At 54.2% G+C, this 20,325-nt stretch overlaps 1 protein-coding gene across 10 annotated transcripts; it reads left to right on the forward strand.

The window, feature by feature from the left end:
- Window positions 1-162: 162 nt before the first annotated feature.
- Window positions 163-17,802, forward strand: METTL22 (methyltransferase like 22). Of its 10 annotated transcripts, XM_036826336.1 has the most exons (13): window positions 185-264; window positions 834-975; window positions 1,715-1,861; window positions 3,106-3,272; window positions 4,866-5,234; window positions 9,211-9,251; window positions 9,340-9,484; window positions 12,329-12,400; window positions 13,775-13,828; window positions 14,820-14,900; window positions 15,081-15,183; window positions 16,270-16,438; window positions 17,335-17,685. In XM_036826336.1, exons 4-13 carry the CDS (start codon window positions 3,167-3,169, stop codon window positions 17,449-17,451), a joined length of 1,257 nt encoding a protein of 418 aa, XP_036682231.1. In that variant the 5' UTR covers window positions 185-264; window positions 834-975; window positions 1,715-1,861; window positions 3,106-3,166; the 3' UTR covers window positions 17,452-17,685. The 10 variants fall into 10 exon arrangements, 9 of the variants coding, with proteins under 9 accessions (XP_036682229.1, XP_036682238.1, XP_036682235.1 ...); XM_036826343.1 differs by lacking the exons at window positions 834-975; window positions 1,715-1,861 and having other exon boundaries at window positions 170-264; window positions 4,866-4,957; window positions 5,171-5,234; XM_036826335.1 differs by lacking the exon at window positions 834-975 and having other exon boundaries at window positions 172-264.
- Window positions 17,803-20,325: the final 2,523 nt, after the last annotated feature.

Genomic DNA, 20,325 nt, shown 5'->3' on the forward strand with positions numbered 1-20,325 from the left:
AGCAAACTTGTGCAGGTGAGAGCAAACCTGTGCAGGTGCGAGGAAACCTGTGCAAGTGCGAAACTCACTTCCTCAGGGCTGCACCAGGCTGCCAGCGAGGCTGGCACGCATGCGCAATTCGGCAGGTAGGCGTGGTCACGGGCGACGAGGAGGGACGCACGCGTACGGGGTGGGGCCGCGCCTGCGCAGGCTGCCTGCAATGGCGGCGGCTTGCGCCCCGTGGTGAGGGGCTCGGTTGGGACTTCAGGCAGCGGCCGGCGGTGGGTAAGCCCGTGGGAGAGGCGGCGGCACGCGGAAGGGTGCAGGGAGCCTCCTGGCACCGAGCCTGGCCTTGAAGTGCGGACTCCCACGGGCCTGAAGCCTAAGTCCCCACTCAGCCTTAGTTTCCCCTTCGAAGCTAGCGTGTTGGGAGAAGGAGTCCATGCCTTCCTCTGGGTTTCCGTTCGGGGTCCACGCAGCCCCCTCGGTTTTGGATTAGGAAGGGAGGGTGATGCCCGAGCTGTGACTGCAGTTTGAGAGGGCAATGCTTAGCTCGCCAGTTGGAGTTCAGGGAGGCGGCAAGACAGAGAGAACGAAGAGCCCCGAGGGCCGAGGACCCTGGAGCCCCTGACTACGGCTCCGCGCCGCGGCCAGGGCCAAGTCTTTGCCCCACAGACCCGGGCCTCGGTTCCAGAATCGCGCCTACTTCCTGATTGTTGATGACCTTATGACACCTGGCAGAGAGAAAGCCTGGGAGGCGGGGAGGCATTTCAACCCCCAGATCCCAGCAAACTGCTTTTAGTGGGCACTCCTGACAGGGTTAGGATGACAGCGTCTGCGTCTGGCCCCCACAGCCTTAGAGGAGCCAAGGACACTTGTCAGCTGCCCAAAGGAGGAAGCAGAGGTCCCATCTGCAGTCGGGGTGTCCTTTCCCTCCTCCCCAGTGAGAAGAGGGGACTGAAGCCCATCCAGTCCCAGCATTCCCAGACAGAGACTGTGAGTCAGCTATTCCTAAATAGAGAAACTATTGCCTTATTCCATCTTCCAGCACATCATTTAATAATTATTCTTATCACCACTATAATGATAATATTTCCTATTGGCATTTATTGAGCACTTACTATGTCCTGAACCCTGAAAGTGATCATTGTCTCATTTAATCCTCACACAGACCCTGAGACAGGTACAAAGTGCCTCTGCATTCCCAGAGATCTGGTTCTAGGAAAAGCCCCTTAAAGGGAATCCACTTAACCTAGTACTCCATTGTAGAGTGCGTTTCCTGGGAGACCTGTGCAGGTTGGATTTTAAAATTGAAATTTCAACTAGAAATTAAGAATACGGGTTTGGCTTTTCTCTGTATTTAGGAGTATTTGGTATGCGGTTGCAATATTTTCCCCCAGGACCTTTTTCAGTCCCAGGAGAGCCAGATCTGTCTTTAAAACGATTGGTCATGGTAGGTCTAAGCTGTACTTAGACTGGATCCTCTTCCTGGATCCATCCTAATTTTTCCAGTCCTCATTGGTTGAGGACTTTTGCCTGAGGGTCGAGCATTTCTTCTCCATTGCTTTCATTGACACCATGAAATCCTGCATCCCTTTGCCAGATTCACAGCCTCACTTCACAACCCACTTGCTTTGTGCTGCCTTATAGCGTTAGATAGGAAAGCCAGCCAGCAAGGGGCGACTCTTTTATAAAAATGTTTGTGTTGGTACAACTTTTGCTTCCCCATGGAAAGTACTTAAATGTAGGCACTCCAGTTATGTGGACTCAAGATTGTGGACAGCCTGGGTTATGACGATCCCATTTTCCAGTTGAAGAAATGGAGGCCCGAGAGGTCTCATGACATGCGTGGGGCACACACGTAGTGCACACACCTACCCAGGTAGGAACAGTTCCTGTAGGAGGTCAGGGATTGTGGGCAGCTTTGGGTCAAACATCTGAAACCAAGGATTTATTAAGAATTGCTGCGGACCAAAGACTCTGCTCAGCACTTAACACCCTCCCCCCACATATCTCCCCCCACACCCCCACCTACCGCCAACCCTGCACGGTGAGAATGTAGCTGAAGAAACGGGTCCAGAGAGGTGGAGTCATTTTCTCAAGGTCATGTAGCAAGGAGGTAGGAGACTGGGTTTATACCTGCTCTGCCCAGCATCACAGCTCAAGGCGCTGTCTGCACGCAGCTGCTGCTGTTTAATGCTTTTTGATGAGGTGGAATATTTGGATGGAGGGAAAGCCTTCCTGTTTTTGACCACCTTGCCTCCAGCATGGTTTTCCAAATTTTAGTTATTGCTGTGTCGCCTTCATAATTTTTTCATATCTGTATATCACCTGTACAGTGATTCCCTTAGTTGCTTTTCCTTTAAATCCACTCACTTTTTTTTTTTAATTTAAAAAGAAGGTTTAAAAACAAATGATATATGGGCAGCTGGGGCCAACTTCTAGAAGAAAAAGGTTATAGGGAAAACAGCTTCTAAACGCAAAGCATAAATTGTGATTGAATACTGGTTTAGGAAAAACTAGCTGCAAAAGACATTTGGGTGTCAAATGGAGAAAATTGACCATGAACTGGGTTTTAAATGGTGTAAGGGAATCGTTCATTGTTTTAGGTCTGCTAATGGTCTTACGGTTATGTAAGAGCATGTTCTTAGGAGACAGACGCTGAAGAATTATTTAGGGGTTAAATGGTGTGATGTCTAGAAGGTGCTCAGTTCAGGGGAGAAAAACCTAGATAGATGGATTGATTGATCATGTGAAAAAGCATTAATGATCATGGAATCTAAGCAGTGGGTATATGGCTGTTTATTATGCTATGCCCTCAACTTGCTATTGGAAAATTTTCATAATAAAAAAATGGAAAAAATAAAAAAGGGAAGAAAAACTTTATCAGTATAAATGGAAATGTAGATCTCTTGCCATAAATAAACGATTACTATGAAAATGAACACAGTGCAAAACAAAATAACAGTTCTAGTTGGATTCTGTTCCCTTGCCAAGGCTCTGAGACTTTCTCCTTCAGGAAGAATTAAGAGGATTGAAAAGGGAGCTCTCTGCCGCCTGGCTGGGGTCGTTTACACTGTTCCCCTCTGGGACCTGCTGTCCTGAGGACTTGCTCTCGCCTCTCAGGTGCTGCTGTCCCACGGTTGGTGGGGAGCCCAGGCCATGGTTGCCGTCTCCCGCCCCCGCCATGGACGAGATCACCTTCAAAAGCGACACCGTGCTGTCAGACGTCCACCTCCACACCCCGAACCAGAGACACCTCATGGTGCGGCTGAGTGGCGTGGGGCAGCCCGGTAAGGTCCCTGCACCCCAGGGAGCCCACTGTGTTTCCTGCTTTCTCACAGAAAGGATTGGGAAGACTGGATCGCTTAGCTTATCCTCACACCACTTCTTAAGTGCCCTTGTTTCACTGAGCAAACCCCTGTGCTTTCCCGAGCACCTGCTCTGTGCCAGACCTGGACGTGATGCCGGGAACGCAGAGGGAATGAGTCGAGCTCTGCCCTGGGGGAGCCCACAGGCCAGTGGGGGAGTCGGGGCCCGGGGACTCCCCCAGCCCACTGCCCCTACCCCCGGCTGACTCCTCCCACCAGGGCTCCCTGCTTTTTCTCCTGCACACACTCCCTCACTCCTCTCCCCAGCAGCCCAGGGGGTCCTGTGAAAAATGCAAATCACACCACCGCCCTGATTTAGACCCTCCAGTGGCTTCCCTTGCTCTTAGAAGGAAATCAGAGCCCTCACCTTGGCCTGCGAGGCCCAGCCCCACCCAGCCCCTGCCCGTGTGTCCACACTTCTCTCTCCCGCCCTCGCTGCTCAGCGGCCACTGTCTGCTCCTTTCCGCCCCTCACACGCTGCATGTACCTTCCTCTCTGAGCACCTTTGCTCTTGCTTTTCGCTCTGCCTAGAACGTTCTTCCCTCCCTGGCCACCTTCCCCAGCTCCGATCACTCTGTTGTATTTGCTTGTTCTGGTGCAGTTCATAACTCCCCTTTCCCTCGTGTCCCAGTTTGGATTCCTGGATTCAGGAAACTGAGGCTCAGAACAGATAAGCGAGTTGCCCCAGGGTCAGACAGTCGGGGGACGTGGAGGACTCTGGCCCAGGACACCCCCTGCCTCCAGCCCAACTCTCCTGGCACCCATGCTCTTACCAAAGCCTGTCCCAGTGACTTTCTGGCCACCAGGTGGTGAGGGACACAGTATCCTTGTCCTCACTTCCAAGCTTAAGGCTGAACAGTGCGGTGAGGAGGGCAGAAGCGCAGGGGTTGAGTAGCCTGGGTGTGAATCCCGCCTCAGCCACACCCACAGCTGTGTGACCTTGGTCAGCTCACGTAACCTCTGAGCCCCAGCCTCCACATCTGTAAGACAGAGTGACACTGGGACTTCCCTGGTGGTCTCGTGGCTAAGACACCGTGCTTCCACTACAGGGGGCGTGGGTCCCATCCCTGGTCAGGAACCAAAATCCTGTAGGCCGTGTGGCGCAGCCAAAAAAATTTTTAAATAAAAAATAAATAAAATAGAGGGACACTGCCACTTTCGTAGCCACTGTAAAGGGTAAATGAGCTCTTGTGAGCCGAGTGCCTGCAGTGTAGGTGCTCATCCGAGGGGGGCTGCTCTGGAGACTGCAGCATCACAGCCGAATCAAACAGACCTTTTCTGCCGGTTTTATGATATTTCCACCTCGCCTTTCTTTTTTTTTCTTTTCCATTATGGTTTATTTACCGGATATTGAATACAGTTCCCTGTGCTATACAGTAGGTCCTTGTCCTTTTTTTTGTTTTGTTTTTTTTCACCTGGCCTTTAAAACTCTTCCCAGGTGGAAATTGAGGAAGGGAACTAGAAAAGGAGACAGTTTGGAAATACTCTGCTTTTGTGTTTTGTCTTGCCTTTCAGTCTTCCTGTCCCAGTTCAAGCTTCTGTGGAACCAAGCCTCTCAGACAGACTCGGGGGCTGAGGGTGGCAATCACAGAGCCCATCCCGCAGAGGTGACGACTCCTGCCAGGTCCCCTCCGGGGAGTGGCTGCAGCAGTGAGGGGGTCTCCCTCCAGGCTGGGGCTGGTGCCACCAGCCAGGAGGAGGTGGCAGCTCAGCTGGACGAGGATGGGGACTTGGACGTTGTGAGAAGACCACGGGCTGCCTCTCCCTCCGAGCCCTCGGGGCCTCCGAGAGACAAGGTACATCCCATGATTCTAACGCAGGAGGAAGATGACGTCCTGGGAGACGAAGCACAAGAGAGTAGCCCCTACGATGTCATCAAAATAGGTAAATAAAGGGCTGCTCACCTGCCGCCAGGCAGCGCCACAGCGTCAATCGGGGCACGAGGCTGCTGAGCGTGGGCCCGTCCAGGCATCTCAGGGCAGGACAGGTTAGCAGAACCGGCGTCCAGACACTGGGCGCCAGTAGTGCCGCTGGCAGCAGGGGAGCTTGTCAAAGTGCTGTCGGGTCACCCTCCTGCTCCAGACTCTTCGGTGGCTCCCCATTGCCCTCAGGACACAGTCCACGTGCTCAGCATAGCGCCGGGGCCCCTGTGTGAGGTGGCTCCGCCCTCCTCTCCAGCCTCAACTCACACCACCCTCACCCGCTCACCCTCCGTGCGCGTTCTCCCTGCGCACCTCTGCTTCTGCCTCCTTCCCAGAGGGCTCGCTCCCTAACACATTCCTGATTGTACGAGCCCCAGCTTGGCCGTCACCTGCTCCAGAAGCTTCACTGCTGCTGCCTCCTGCATCAGCACTCTGATCCTACGTAGCATGCCAGGGTGTGGGTCGGGGTTGTTTGTGGAAGATTTGGCCCGCAGGAGCCCGCAGCAGGGAGCCATGGCAGATTCTGGAGCTGGAGCAGGGCAGAGGGGGAGGGAGATCCAGAGTTAACCTGGAGGAGTGTGTGGGCCCAGCAGATGGGCTGGGAGCTGGGAGCTAGAAGCTGGGGGCGTGGGGGGTGGGAGGAGGCAGGGATGCAGTGACAGGAGAGGTGGGGCGGAAGGAGGTTTCAGCAGGCACTCAGGCAGGGCCCAGAGCATCCTTGTCCTTGTAGGGGCAGGAAGCCAGCGACGATGAGGCACCTGCTGTGCTTTGATGTTTACCTTCATCACCTCACATACATAGTCTTCTCAGCCTCTCTGAGAGGTCCTACAAATGAGGAAGTGACGAGCCCAAGGCCGTGCAGTTCGGGGGCAGGGAGGAAGTTTCTGAGTCCGCCTGATCCATCTCCACAGCCAGGGCTCTGGCCATCCCCAGCACTGCTCTGATGTGAGTCTGTTCACTGAGATGCAGGGTCCTGGATGGTGCCTGAGGTCCCAGGTAAAGGCCTGGGTTGCGCACATGGGGTCCACTGGGCGCTCTCAGAAACGCAGACGGAACAGCAGCTCTGATAGCCATGCGGTCATCCGTTCAGCAGATGGTTACCGAGTGCCTGCTGGGTACCAAGCAGGCTGGTTCTAGACCACCCTGGTGGGGGCCCTACTCTGTTTTCTGTGGATTACCTCTGGTCCTCATGGCCTTTCCAGGGATGAGTATTCCCATGTCACAGAGGAGGGAACTGAGGCTCAGAGAGGTTGAGGAACTTGCCCAAGATCACACAGCTAGTCAGTGGCAGAGCCTTGACTCACACTCAGGTCCGTCTGACACCACAGCCCATGTTTCTTACCCACGTCACGTGATCAGAACATTGGAAAGTTTTATTCTTGGGGGTCGATGACTGCTCCTTTCCCTCAGCCCTCACTTAACTGGCCTCCCTGTGGAGGGGAGCAGCAGACTTCCCAGCGAGCTGTTTGGCCTCCAGGGCGCATGTTTAATGTTCCGGGAGGTTCCCATCCTGCAAGCTGAGAGCAAAGTCCCACAGGGCAGGGTAGGGTCAGTGTGCCGCCAGCTCCGCCTGGCTGTGAAGCCCCGTCTCACAGCGCCTGGAAGTTCACCCTCCTTTTCAGCTCACTGTCACTTGCTCCCTACTTGCCCTGAGGGAGGAGAATAGAAAGGTCATTTAATACCTGAGCTTAAGCAGTAACTCCTAATTATTCCATCCGCAGCTGTACACTCACATCTGTAAAATGTGACACAAGGGAAGGGGTCCTGGTCTTAGGATCCTATAGAGCTCCTCCACCCCTCACAAGCCAGGGGACCCCGGACAAGTATCCTGCCCACCCAGAGCCTCAAGTTTTTGGACCTATGAAAGGGGTCGGGGAAGCTGCCCTCCCTGGGTTTTGGTGGTGATTTCATAAATACTGCCCAGTAAGTGCTCCTGTGGGACCTGGTGCAGAGCAGGTGCTAAGCAGGTGTCCCTCCCCTGGCTATCCTGTTCCTCCCATTCGTAAGCCAAGCCTTTTTTTTAAGATTATAGGCCCATTTGAGAAACTGATTAAAATCAAATTCCCTTAGCGGGAGGAGAATGTGTTTTCCAGGCTACTTCAGGGGATTGTCAAAAATCTAAAGTTTATCCACGGACCTGCTAGGAATCCACAGACCCAAGGTTCAAAGTACATTATGATCATTTTCCCCATTTTATAGATAAACTGGGACGCAAAGAGAACTCAGGCAAGGCTAGAACTTGGGCTGTCGGATCCCGAGTCACGTGCCTTTTCCATTGGCCTGTGACTTGGGCAAGTACTTTAACCTCTCAGAGTTCAGTTTTCTTGTTAGTAAAATGGGTGTAATCTCCTCTGGTTGTGAGGAACTGAGAGAGATGGCACATGTAGAGTTCTTAACACAGTGCTTGGTGCCTAGGAGGTGCTCAAGAAACGTGAGCTGCTGTCAGCTTTCATTCCAGGGGACTGATCTGAGTGTGGAGGAGGGAGACGGGCTGAGGAGGAGAGTCTGGGTTCCTGCACGTCTAGAGACCGTCCTGGTAGGGGCAGGGTACCGCTCAGATACTAAGACTGTCTGTCTAACCCCATTTGCTAACCCTGGAGTTTCTCGTGTGTTCCTCAGGCTGGGCTTTTATGTTCTTAAGACGCCACTGGAATTGTTTAAATATAAAGTGTGACTTTCCCCTGGGGCAGGAGCTCCCTGCCCTTGACCCTGGTTAGGGAGGCCATTGAGCCCATGAATGAGGTGATGTTATTTCTGTATCTTGTAAAGGAGCAAACTGTGGCTCTGGTGCTGAGAAGTTCAGTGACTCACGCCACCGGCCAGACTGCATGACTGAGCCTGGGTCACACGCAGGTCTTCCTGAGCTCAGCCCATGTTCTCACTCAAGGGAGGCTGGCACCCCTTAAATGCAGCTGGAGGCAAAACTTAAGTCCACGGGCCCCCTCGGAGAAAAGACCAGGCGTAGATGACCGAGATCCCCGTGGGAGGGTGCCCCTGGCTCAGCCAGGCAAACTGGAAGGAGGCAAAGAAAGATGGGAGGAGGGGAGACGCGAGCCCCAGCCAGGGGCCAGTGGGCCAGGGACAGTGCTACGTGGGCTGCAGAGACTGGGGAAGAGGGGTGGGCGGGATGGGGGGAGCTGACGCTGAGGGTCCAGAGCAGGGCTGGAAAGCGAGGAGGCCTCTTCTCTCACGCACATGCACACGTACTCACACAGACACACACACACCCCTTCAGCCTTGCTGTCCCCCCCACCCCACTCCCTGCTCCTGGTTTGATGTGAGCCTGGGCTTTGATGTGAACTAGTCTGACAAGCCTGTGAAGCTTCCCTGCCGTGCGTGTGTCGTGGTGCTTTGATGGCCGTCACCATCTTGCTTAAAGATACGAGAGCCGGATCTTATTTAACAGGAAAAACGTTTGCCCTCATTCCCTTTTCTCCTTGATCTCATAGTTCTGTTCTCCACCTCCCCCCAACAACCAGCACCAGATTTTGTCCTAATGTATTTTGTGCTTGAGAATACTTCCTAACATACTTATTTTTCATCTAAAAAGGATATAATCTGAAACTTATTTTGTTAACTTTCTAGTGTGGTTCTGAGCGTAAGAAAATATTTTGGAATGAGTTGTGATTATTATTCCCATACAGTTGATCAAAAGAACATAAATATATTATGATCGTAACGTGCGTTTACTGAACATAAAAAAGTGGAGTGTGGGGTGTGTGTGTTTGATTAAGTTGGGCCAAGTCCTCCTGTGACCCGAGTCTCCGGGCTGCGGGCAGAGAGACCCAGGGATCTGAATGAGAGTGACGCTCACACGCCCCCTCCTGACTGTAGCCTGGTCTGTGTTTCTGCTGCCTCCCCCGCACCCCGTCTGTCTGTGTTCTTTCCATCCCCATTTTCACGGTGGCCCTTTCTCTCTCGGTTTCCATCCCGTCCAGAGCACACCATGGCCACCCCCCTGGAGGATGTTGGCAAGCAGGTGGGTAGGTCCCGTCCGCTTCCCACGGCCCTGAAGGGTCTCTCGGGAGCCGCAGGCCACCTTTGTTCCTGGTCCCTCTCCCCTTCAGGTGTGGCGGGGCGCCCTGCTCCTGGCGGACTACATCCTGTCCCAGCGGGACCTCTTCCGGGGTCGCACAGTGCTGGAGCTCGGGGCGGGCACCGGGCTGGCCAGCATCCTCGCGGCCACCGTGGCACAGACCGTCTACTGTACAGGTAACGCCCGCCGTCTCAGGCTGAGGGGGAGTGGGCTCTTCACGGAGCGCGTGCTGACTAGATGAACAGTGAGGGGGGAGACTGGACCCTGGACCTTGGCTGCTCTTGACTTTGCCCTCCTCTTGCGCTGGTTTTCTCCACCCTTCGTTGTTTTCTCAGCAGCGTGAGGATGACCCAGCAGGGCCGGCGGGTGCAGGACCAGTGGTTCTGCTGGTGCCTCTGTTCACACCCCCTCAAAAGAGTGAACATCTCAGAAAACCATGAGGAATACGCCTCGCATACGGCTTAAAAACAAGCGCCTTATTTTTTTCTGATTATGGAAATCTTGCCTACTCTCTGTGGATAATTTGTAGAACAGCAAATAACATTTCCTCATAGTTTTACATTCCCCAGATAAATTCAACAATATGCAGTTCATTGCATGCCCACTGCATGCCAGACACAGTTCCAGATGCGGGAGACCCAGGAGTGAATGAAACAGATCAAGTCGCTGTACTCAGGGAGCTTTAGAATCTATTTTTTAATGTTCGTATATATACTTTTTACAAGTTTTTTTCCTTTTCCTTTGTGTGTACCTAGTTCCAAACAATAGCTGAAATCAAACTGTATATATTCAGTGCTGTATCCTGCCAAAAATGTCGAAAAAGGGAAAAAGCATTTTCCACTGTCATTAAAAATTACTTATAAATGACTTTTAATGACCAGGTAATATTTTGTCCCCCTTTTTTTTTTTTTTAACCATTCTTATATTACTGGACATTTTGGCTGTTTTCATGTTGTGTTTTGTTTTGTTTGCATTTGTCTATTGCACTGCAACAAATACCTTTGTGCATCATTGTCTGCTAATCCTTAAACTAGATTCCTCGAAGTAGGTGGGACCTTTCTTAAGCTTTTGATACTTATGGCCAAATGATTGCTTTTTAAATTTTTTATTTTGAAATAATATTAGGTTCACATAGAAGTTGCCAAAATAGTATAGAAAGTGCCATGTACCCTTCACCCAGCTCCCCCAGTGGTAACATCTTCTGTACCATAGTTTGGGGATCACACCAGCAAATTGACACAGTGCAGTACTGTCAGTTACACTCCAGATTTGCCGACGTGCTTTTTTAGGGAGAGTATACTAGTTTATAAGAAAGTGTAATAGTATCTTATCAGGTAATTATTGTTGGTGTCATTAATGTTTTAAATCTTCAATATCTGCTAGGCAGGAAGTGGTGCTGCTGACGTGCTTTGCATTTCATCGATTCCTTGACATTTTCGTGGCGCACGTCTTTTGCTTCTGAGCTAGGAAAGGGGAAGCTAGGGGGGGCCTGGGAGTCGGGTGTACTTCTCAGATACCCTGCGTAAGCCACCCCGTTTACTTCTCCTTGACAATTCAGTGTAAATCGCCAGTGAACTTCTCAAGAGTCAAGACTTAAAGCAACACCCCAGGGCTGTGCTTGTGCCTAGCGCCTCACAACAGCATCTAATCAAGTTATCTTACCCTTGAGAGAGATTTCCTGGAGAGGAAGAGAGCTTGCATCCTGGCAGCACATTTCCAGTTAGTAGAGCCTTTTCATGAGCATCAGCGCCTTTAACCTCACAGTGACCCTGGGCATTCACCAGGGAGCCTGTCACCATCCCCTCCATCCAAGTGGGCAGGGTAAGACTGAGGTCAGGTGGCTGGGCGAAGGTCACAAACATGGCCGCTGGCTCACAGCATGGTGCCTCTCATCATGTGGGGGGCTCAGGCTGTTTTCTGTGGAGCAGGGTTCTGTGGGCTCCCTCGGGGGCTGGCCAAGGGGTGGAGGGCGGGGGCAGCCCCAGGGCTCTGGGTCTCCCACCCCCGCTCAGCCATCGCTGCTCCTCTCATATGTGCTTGGCATGTTAGAATCCCACACAAGATCTGTTTTGACAAAAAGTACCATAAAGGCTTAAAAACTGCTGACCCAGTCCTGTGTTGTCAGGCACATACATCAGTATTCTCTTTACCCAGTGGCCCAGGAGAAGGGACAGGTGTGGCCCTTCGGTGAGCAGAGAGGCCCACACACACACACACCCCCGGCTCTGCATGGTCCCTGGGGTGGAAACGATGGTCCGGTCCCGGGAGGTCTGCAGTGGGCGGGCGAATGCCATTCACAAGACCCCCTGTACCCTCCACATGCACGCTCTCCTAATGGGAAGTTAATTTTGGCAAAGCACTGCCTCCACTGCCGTCAAGGATACACTGTGCTACAACTCAGGTCTGCTCAAGTGACAGGAACCCCCATCTCATCAGAGCAGCAGGTGGCTCGGGAGACGTGATGGCAGGACAATGAGTCAGGCACCAGGGTGCCTGCCTCCAGCCTGCCTGAATGTGCTCTGTCTCCACCAATCACATCCAAACGCCCTCCTGGCTCCGGTCAGTTTTCTGGGGTGTCAAAGAGCGAGCCTTGTTGGAGTCAGAGACACCTGGGTTCAAATCCCAGCCCTGGCTCTGCCCAGCCACATGACTGCCTGAGCCACTTTGCCTGTGACGGGACCGTGACACCAGCTCAGGGTCATTAGAAATATGGAGGATGGATTCGGGAAGTGTGTGCATGTGTCATGTGCTCTAAAGATGCTGGGAGTTCTCACCCTTCCCTGGAATGCAGAGTCTGTCCCCACAAGGACAGTCTTCTCTGATTTAAGGCAGAGATCATTAGAAAGAGCCTTAAGGTGAACATACTTCATTTTAGTGTAAAACACACAGGAGAAACTTTCGTTTCAATTTTGCACGTTTCTGCAGCCGTGCTGTTGGTACCAGCTCTCTCCAGGCAGAAGCACAGAGATAAAAGTGTCATCACGACTGGCACCTTATGGCTTGCCCTTCTGTCCTTCCAGATGTCGGTGCAGATCTCTTGGCCATGTGCCAGCGAAACATTGCCCTTAACAGCCACCTGACTGCCACTGGAGGTGAGGCCCAGCAGGTACCCTCCTGGGAGGGAGGTTTCCCTGTTTTGCAGGTGGGAGAGACACCCAGAACCACGACACTGGGAGGCGGGGTTCTCCCTGCATCCCTAGACACCCCAGCGAGTGGAAGGAGCGGACGTCTCGGCTTCGCGTCACTTCAGGTGCTTGACGGCTCTGTCCTCGCCTCATCTCTTCCCACTCCCACAGCCACGTCCTACCTCAGCTCTTTCCTCCCTGCAGGTGGCAGGGCCCTACCTGGTCTCCCCAGCTCCTGTCTGACCTGCCCAAGCATCCAGAGTGACCTTTCTAAGATGCAGCCTGACCCCTTCACTCCCTGCTGAGCAGCTTCTGGGGGTGAAGTCTGAGCTCTTCCTCTGGCTCCGGACCTCCTGGTCTGGCCCTGGCCGGCTTTTCCTGTCTCCTGTCCTGGCAGCCCCGCTGTCCAGCCCTGCATCCAGCGAGCCACGGGCTCCCTTCCCATGCCCTTCCCTCTGCCCAGAGCGCCCCCGCCCCGTCGGCCTGACCATCAGATTCCTGCCCCGCCGCAGGAGTAAGCTGCCGTGACGGAGGAGCTGCCTGCCCAGGCCTCCTGCTCCGAGCGAGCTGGGGCACTTCCAACTCCAACTCATCTGGCCCCACGGGCTTCAGACCCCTCAGAGGTTTCTCATTGCTCTCGGAGTAGAGACCCAACTCCTTGGCTTGTCCGGACCCCGTGGGGCCTGGCCCTTGCCCGTCGGCAGCCCCTTCCCCACAGCGGCTCCCTCCGCTCGAGCCATCCTGGCCTTGCTGGAGGCTCCATCCCCTGGGGCCTTCGCTCTGCTCTCTCCTCCTGCCTGTTTCCTCCCCCTCTTCCTCCTGTCTGTTCCTAATCGTGCTCAGACCTCCAGGCAAGATCACAGTTCCCTTACAGACTCTCCTTACACCTTGAACCATGGTATTTTGACATTTGTTTGTGGGACTAGTTGATTGGCATCTGCCGCCCCACTAGACCACACGCTCCGTGAGGGCAGGGCCCTGTCTGATCCCCTGGGTCACATTTGTTGAATGCCCAGGGCACAGCAGGCCGTCAGCAGTCCTGGAAGGAAGGAGCAGGTGTGAAGTGCCTTCTCCTCAAAGCCTTCCCTGACACCCATCGACACGAGAGCCCTCTCCTCCCATGCACCTGGCACATCCTTTTCATATCAGTGTCTGCTCCCTGCCGGTGTCCTAGGACAGGGACGTACCTCATGAATCTCTGCTCCCTGGGCCGACACCGGGCCTGATGCTTAGCACTCAAAAAATGTGGGATGGATGGATCTTGGTGTGTAGTGGGAAGTTTTATCTTCTTTCCCAACTGTGTTCAGAGTTTGGGGAGTTCCGCTTGTGTTTGTTTCGCAGGCGGTGTGATTAAGGTCAAGGAACTGGACTGGCTGAAAGACGACCTGTGCACAGGTGCGTGGCCTCCTCTCTCGTGTCCCACTTGATTCAGTGGTTCCTTGTGCTGCCCCCAGGCCATCAGCCCTGTGGCCTTGACTGCCCAGCAGAGTCCTAGCTCCGTTGGCTGATGAGTGACAGCTGCCATTCTTGGTGCTGCATGTCATTCTTGGTGCTGCATGCCAGGCACCCTACACTCATTCTGTCATTCAGACTCACAGTATCACTGTCGGTCCTATAGTCCCTAATTCCGGGGAAGACTGATGCTCAGAGAGGTTCAGTGCCTGCCCAGGGTCACGGGTACCTGGCAGGTCAGGGTGTGAACCCAAGTCTGGGACTGCAGGGCCTAGACCGTTTGCCTGCCAGGAAGCAGCCTCCCGCTTAGCACCCATCCTCTGCCTACAGCAGGGGACTCCCCAGGGGTTCAGGGGCTGCTGGGTGGGGGAGATTTCTAAATTTCTTATGCAGACTGTTTCAGACTTGCACCTTTGCTCTTTCTTTGTACAAGAACTTTTCTTTTCCCTGTCAGATGTCAGGTGAGGAAAATCATTGCTTGTTGAGTGCTTGTCACCTAGCAAGCACCTAGCACACTTGAGGTCCTTTGGTCTCCCCGACAGTCCTGTGAGGGAAGCATTGTTATGCCCATTTTAGTGCAAACACTGCAGCCCAGAGAGGTGAAGCACCTTTCTTGGGGTCACACAGCAAGTCCACGGGGACAGGAATGCCATGGACGGAGGTGTAGATCGTTTTCTGCACAGGCTACTGGCCGAGTCAGCAGGTCAGGCCCGCATGGATAAGGTAGCCGCCCTGGCAGAAAGGGCACCTTCTGCCCTGAAGTTTTCCACGTGGGTGGCGGAGGCGCTGGGATTCGGGGCTGCCAGGTGGCACCCACTGCACCGAGCTTACCCGACCCCATTTCTTCTCCTGAAGCTTCTTTCAGTCTGTCTCGGTGAGAGCTGGTGGCCTGCAGAGAAAGGGCTGAGCCCAAGGTGTCCTTCCCCTTTCACAGATCCCGAGGTCCCCTTCAGCTGGTCGGAGGAGGACATCTCCGACCTGTACGGCCACACCACCATCCTGCTCGCGGCCGAAGGTGAGGGCGCCTCCGCGGCACAGCCGGTGTCACAGCGTGTCGTCAAGGGCCGGCTCCCACCACGGCTCCGTGCCGCGTTCGTTCTGAGCTCTGTGGCTGTTCATGCGTATCAAAGATTCCGTCCATGGGGCCCGCGGAGGAATCATTTTCTCTGATAGTTGCCTGTTTTCTTCCCCACAGTGTTCTACGACGATGACCTAACTGATGCTCTGTTTAAAACACTGTGCCGGCTGGCTCACAAGTTGAAGAACGCCTCCACCGCCATCCTCTCTGTGGAAAAGAGGTGAGCGCCTCGCGGGGCCAGACTCTCACCTTCCAGATGCGTCCTCATCACTTGCTCATCCAGCACCTGCCGTGGCCGGGCCTGCCGGGCCTTTACACACGTGGCCTCGTTTAATCGGCTCACCAACCCCATGTGCAGGCACTGCCATCCCCATCGCACAGCCGACGGGAGGAGGGCTGAGGCGTCAGGGACCCGTCCAGGCCGTGGCTGGGCAGTGAGTGTGCCAGAGCCCAGACGCATGTCCACTCTGCACCCCGGGCCTCTGCCCTTGCCCTGACACAGTCAGAGCCCCTCCAGGGCGTTTCCGCCCGGATGTCCTGAAACGTTAGGGCTCTTGTTGATGGAGTGACCGTGTTGTGATAGACTCGGTGCTGGGCCCACTACACACATTTTCCTTTAATTCTTGTGATAGCCCACAGCTTTTCTGAAGGCAATTTAGAGTATATAGCAAAAGCCATAAAACCAAACACACTGATTTTTTTTATTGGAGTATAATTGCTTTACAACGTTGCATTAGTTTCTGCTGTACAGCAAAGTGAATCAGCTACGTGTATACATGTATCCCCTCCCTCTTGGACCTCCCTCCCACCCCTGCATCCCATCCATCTAGGTCGTCACAGAGCACCGAGCTGAGCTCCCTGTGCTGTACAGCAGGTTCCCACTAGCTATCTTATTTTACACACGCGAACACACTGATTGACCCAGCAGTTCAGCATCTGGAACGGCCCTGAGGAAGCGATCCCAGCCGTGCACAGAGCCATCCAGATGGACACATCTGTTGCAGCATTGTTTACACCGATGACGTCCAGGACCCCCTTCAGGGTCCACGTGACCAGTGGCAACGTGTGGACCCGATCACTCCGGTGTGATCTTGGGCACGTGCCTCCCCCTCTCTGAGCCCCAGTCCCCACCTGAGAGGAGGCCGTAGCGGGCCCCACCTCCCAGGCTCTCCTGCAGATGCCGGAAGGCCGCGCACTGGCACCCAGCACGCAGGAGGCGCTCAGTTAGAATCCAGCGCCGTGACGGGAGGGAGCAGCAGAGCCTCTGGTGGTGACAGGCAGTGTGTGTGTTGCGGCTTGTGCGCAGGCTGAACTTCACGCTGCGGCACCTGGACGTCACGTGCGAGGCCTACGACCACTTCCGCTCATGCCTGCGGCGACTGGAGGGGCTGACCGGTGGGCGCCTGCGCTTCACGGTGGAGCCGGTGGACGTCTCCTTCCCACAGCTCTTGGTCTACGAGCGCATCCAGCAGCTGGTAGGTGCGCCCGCCCGCCCGCCCGAGAGCAGCTTGCTCTGGCGTGAGGCTGTCGGCTGGAGGAGGCCGTGAGCCAGCCTCCAGGTCCAGCCCGGCCCGCGCTCTCCCCGCTGACCCCAACGCTGGGCTCTCTCCAGGTCCAGGAAGGCCTGCCTGGCCAGCGGTCACCTGGCCTTAGGGCACTTCTTCTCGCTGCGGGCAGTGCAGACTCCAGGGGAAGCGGGGGGGGGGGGGGGGGGGGGGGGGGTTGCGTGTGGTTTGCCCTTGACTGGGCTGAAGATCTTGATGCAGGAGCCCCAGTGCCGACGGCCACGTCTTCACTGTGAAAGCGTGTGGCCTCGTAGCCTAGGCGGGCTTGCCTGATGGCCAATGGCCCGTCTGACGGGGCAAGTGGAGTCCCATCACATAGGCCTCTGAGCAGTAACCCCGATGACATGCTCTAGGTGCCGGCTGTCTCAGCGAGAGACAAGGTGTGTCCTGGCCAGGAAAGGGCAGGGCTGGGGTTAATCACTTCCTGTTACAGTTTTAAAACCAGCACTACGGGGGAATCTGGAAAGTCAGAAGACCCTTTAAAATCCCTTAAACTTCCTAGGAGCTGGATTCGTATGAGTCCCAAGGTCTTTCGTTCTCTTGGCCTCTCGTCTGCGGCTGCCCTTTGTCTGGGTCTTTGGAGACCCGGCCTAGCTCTTAGGAGGAGGGGTCTGCTCAGCTTGCCCTCCGGTCCCTCCCGCCAGCAAGCGCGGCCTTGCGTTCGTTCGTGTGTGCGGTTCCATGTGCGCGGAGGGCCTTCCCTTCGTTGCTCCGCGGCCTCTGAGCTTCCCAGGCCCCTCCTGCCAGTGAGGGTGCCAGGCTCCCACTAAGAACTTGGCGTGTTTTTTACCTTCTCCACCTGCCAGCATTCCCAGGAGCATCACGCAGCCAAGAAATCAGCTCCTCACAAAATCCAGCAGCCGTGCTCCACGGCTCCCAGAATGGAGAAGGTGTGCGACTTGTGGCCATTCTGGTCCCTTTGACAGTGTGGCAGCCTCATGCCTCTCAGATCAGAGCCAGGACTCAGCATCCAGCTCCTCCTCCACGGAACAGCCCCGAGCAACAAAGCACCAGGGGAGGCTCCCTGCTCTCGCAGTAGCTTTCACGCTGCCCGTTTTTCACATCTTGTTCGGGGCTTCTCTTTTGCTGATTACGTCCCTTTATGAAATTGTGAAGTCTCATTTGCACATCTCGGAATCTCCCCCTCTCTCTCTTTGCTGCAGGAGCTCTGGAAGGTCTTTGTGGAACCAGTAACAGAACCCGTCGTGTCTGCAGACACAGCTTCTTGACGGTTCTTGTGATGTTTCTAATAAAATTGAAAGCTCACAAAGTAATGTGCTTGAGATTTTATTGTTTAAAAAATACGGCAAGTGGGCCTTGTGTGACCCAATACGGTTTTCTGCTTCCCAGCAGCAGCCAGAGAACGTTACTGCCCTAGGCTGGGAGTCCATTTGGTCGCATGTGGTTTTTGTGCTGCCGGCTTGGAGTAGGTGTTGCAGGGTGTTTGAGAGCTGCTTGGTCAAGTTGGGCGGTGTTCTCAGTTTGGTTCCGCTGGAGCTGATGACCTTACCCAGGTGCTTCCCTTGGGGCAGGGGCCCCAGGCTGCACCCATAGTCTTTTATGTTCTCTTCTTCTAACTGCTTACAAATGAGTTTAATACCATCTTCACGGTTGCCATAGTACCACCCCGCAAAATGGGGCACAGAAGCCTCCTTGCCTTCCACGCTGCTGCGTGTGCCCCGTCCCTGTCCCTCTGCTGGGGGCCCCTTCAGAGGAGGAGGCAGGAGCTCCCAGATTGGACGCCTCTGGCGGTGGCCCTTGCTTTATGTTTTAACCCTTTGTAACCAAAATCGGATGTGCGTAGAACAAACATAAAAGCTGCTCCTTCGGGTCCTGCAGCTGCCTAGGGCCGGGGTCCGCACAGCCACCTGCCTCGAGGGCGTTTCCCTTCCTCAGCCTGGCCTTGTTCCCCCCCCCCGCCCCCCCCCCCCCCGTCCCCTCGGTCTCTCCGCCACGCGTCACCTGTGCACGTGTTTGTCCGTCTGGTTTTTGATCTTTTTGTCTATGCCTCTGCTGTATCTCACCCCCTCCTTCTTGCTCTCCCCCTTTACCTTGTCTCTTTATGCCCCTCCCACCACCTCTCCCTCCTTCTCCTTCTTTCCAGTTAGGGTCCCTCCCACCCTCCCTGAGGCTCCATTTCCCCTGTCTCGCTGCTCCTGCCCGCTTTCCACCAGGGCCCGCATGCCCCTTCCCCTGCTGCCCCTCCAGCTGCACCTCGGCTGCTCCTGCCCACGTCGCTTCTCCCCAAGCACAGGCCCGATTCCCAGGCCCGTCATACCCCCCACCCCTGGTCATTGGCTTATCCTGACACCGTGGGCTAGGCTTTTGCAGGTCTCAGTTCATTTCATTTTCCCAACAACTCTAGGAAGTCAGCAACCTGGTTAGACCCATTGAACAGCTGAGAAGACTAAGGCTCCAAAAGGGAAAAATCTCCATGAGGTCAGGGACCCTGTTTGTCTTATATACCAATATATTCCTGGCACATGATCCTGGCCCAAAGTAGGTACTCGGCACATATTGTTGAATGAATCGTTAGTAGGAATTACTGCTTAGGATGGTGGTTTTCAGTTGTGGGCAGTTTTGCTTCCAGGGGCATTTGGCAAAGTTTGGAAACATTTTGGGTGGTCGCTGCTCGAGGAGATGGGTGCCACTGGCCAAGGAAGCTGCTAAATATCCTGTCCTGCACGGGAGCCCCCCCAACAAAGAATGGTCCAGCCCAGAATGTCAGTGGTGCCAAGGTGGAGAAACCGTGACCTGGAAGAAGAGAATTAGCTACTTTAGGAAAGAAAAACGGGCCTCAGCTGTACCTGCCAAGAAAGCAGTGCAGGAGAATGAGTCCCAGCCCTTCCCTCTGGGAGTGGAAGGAAGTCTACACGCATCATCTCTAAATCTTACAAAGACCCCAAGAGGAGGAAGTATCCCCATCTTAAATGTGAGAAATCTGGGACTTCCCTAGTGGTCCAACTGTTAAGACTCCATGCTTCCATTGCAGGGGGCATGGGTTCGATCCCTTGTCGGGGAACTAATATCCTGCATGCTACGTGGTGTGGCCAAAATAGATAGATAGATAAATAAATAAATAAATGTGAGAAATCTGAAGTTCAGAGAGGTTAAACAATTTGCCCACCATCACACAGCTGCCAAGTGCAGAGTCAGGCTCCCAGCCCAGGCCTGTGCTCTTCCCACATCCCCACAGTGTGGTGCCTGGACCGGCAGCGCCGGCGGCAGTGGCACCACCTGGGAGCTTGTTAAACTTGTAGCAGCAACACAAGCCCAGACCGGAGTCAGATCTGCATTCTGACAAGACCCCGGGTGATTTGTGAACACAGTGGTTTGAGATGCATAGCCTTTGAGCTACTCCCACTTTCCAAGGTTCCTACACACACAGAGAAATCCCTGAGAGACTCGCCATAATCAGGCAGAGTTGCAGATCACGATGGAATTTATTAATAACGAGTCTTCAAAATAGAACCCCCACCCCCCAGACAAAGCCCCAGCTGGTGATGTATCAGCATTACCGGTGACATTTTCCTAGTGCTCCTAGGGACAGGCCTATAAACGTAATTGACACCAAGCAATAGAGTTTGTCACGCTTTTCACCTGGCACATTAGGGCAAGTGCTTTTATGTCCAAACCACTTGGCCTGAAAGCTTCCTCTAAGTGGAGCCTGGAATTAATCTTGATTCACTATAATTCAAGGCATCATCAGATTTTCACTTCTCAGAGTGGAAATGCACCCTTATTGCCGTGTTTTAAGGCTTTGCTTGAGCTTCTGTAAGCGCTTGTTTGGCAGTGCT

Source organism: Balaenoptera musculus, chromosome 15 (genome assembly GCF_009873245.2).
Source record: "Balaenoptera musculus isolate JJ_BM4_2016_0621 chromosome 15, mBalMus1.pri.v3, whole genome shotgun sequence".
NCBI lineage: Eukaryota > Metazoa > Chordata > Mammalia > Artiodactyla > Balaenopteridae > Balaenoptera > Balaenoptera musculus.

Bases quoted from the DNA above. Each gene is read 5' to 3' on its own strand.
- METTL22 (XM_036826334.1), top strand. From the start codon at position 3,167: ATGGACGAGATCACCTTCAAAAGCGACACCGTGCTGTCAGACGTCCAC. The intron at 9,252-9,339 runs GTGGGTAGGTCC...TCTCCCCTTCAG, and splicing joins TGGAGGATGTTGGCAAGCAG to GTGTGGCGGGGCGCCCTGCT. The intron at 15,184-16,269 runs GTGAGCGCCTCG...GCTTGTGCGCAG, and splicing joins ATCCTCTCTGTGGAAAAGAG to GCTGAACTTCACGCTGCGGC.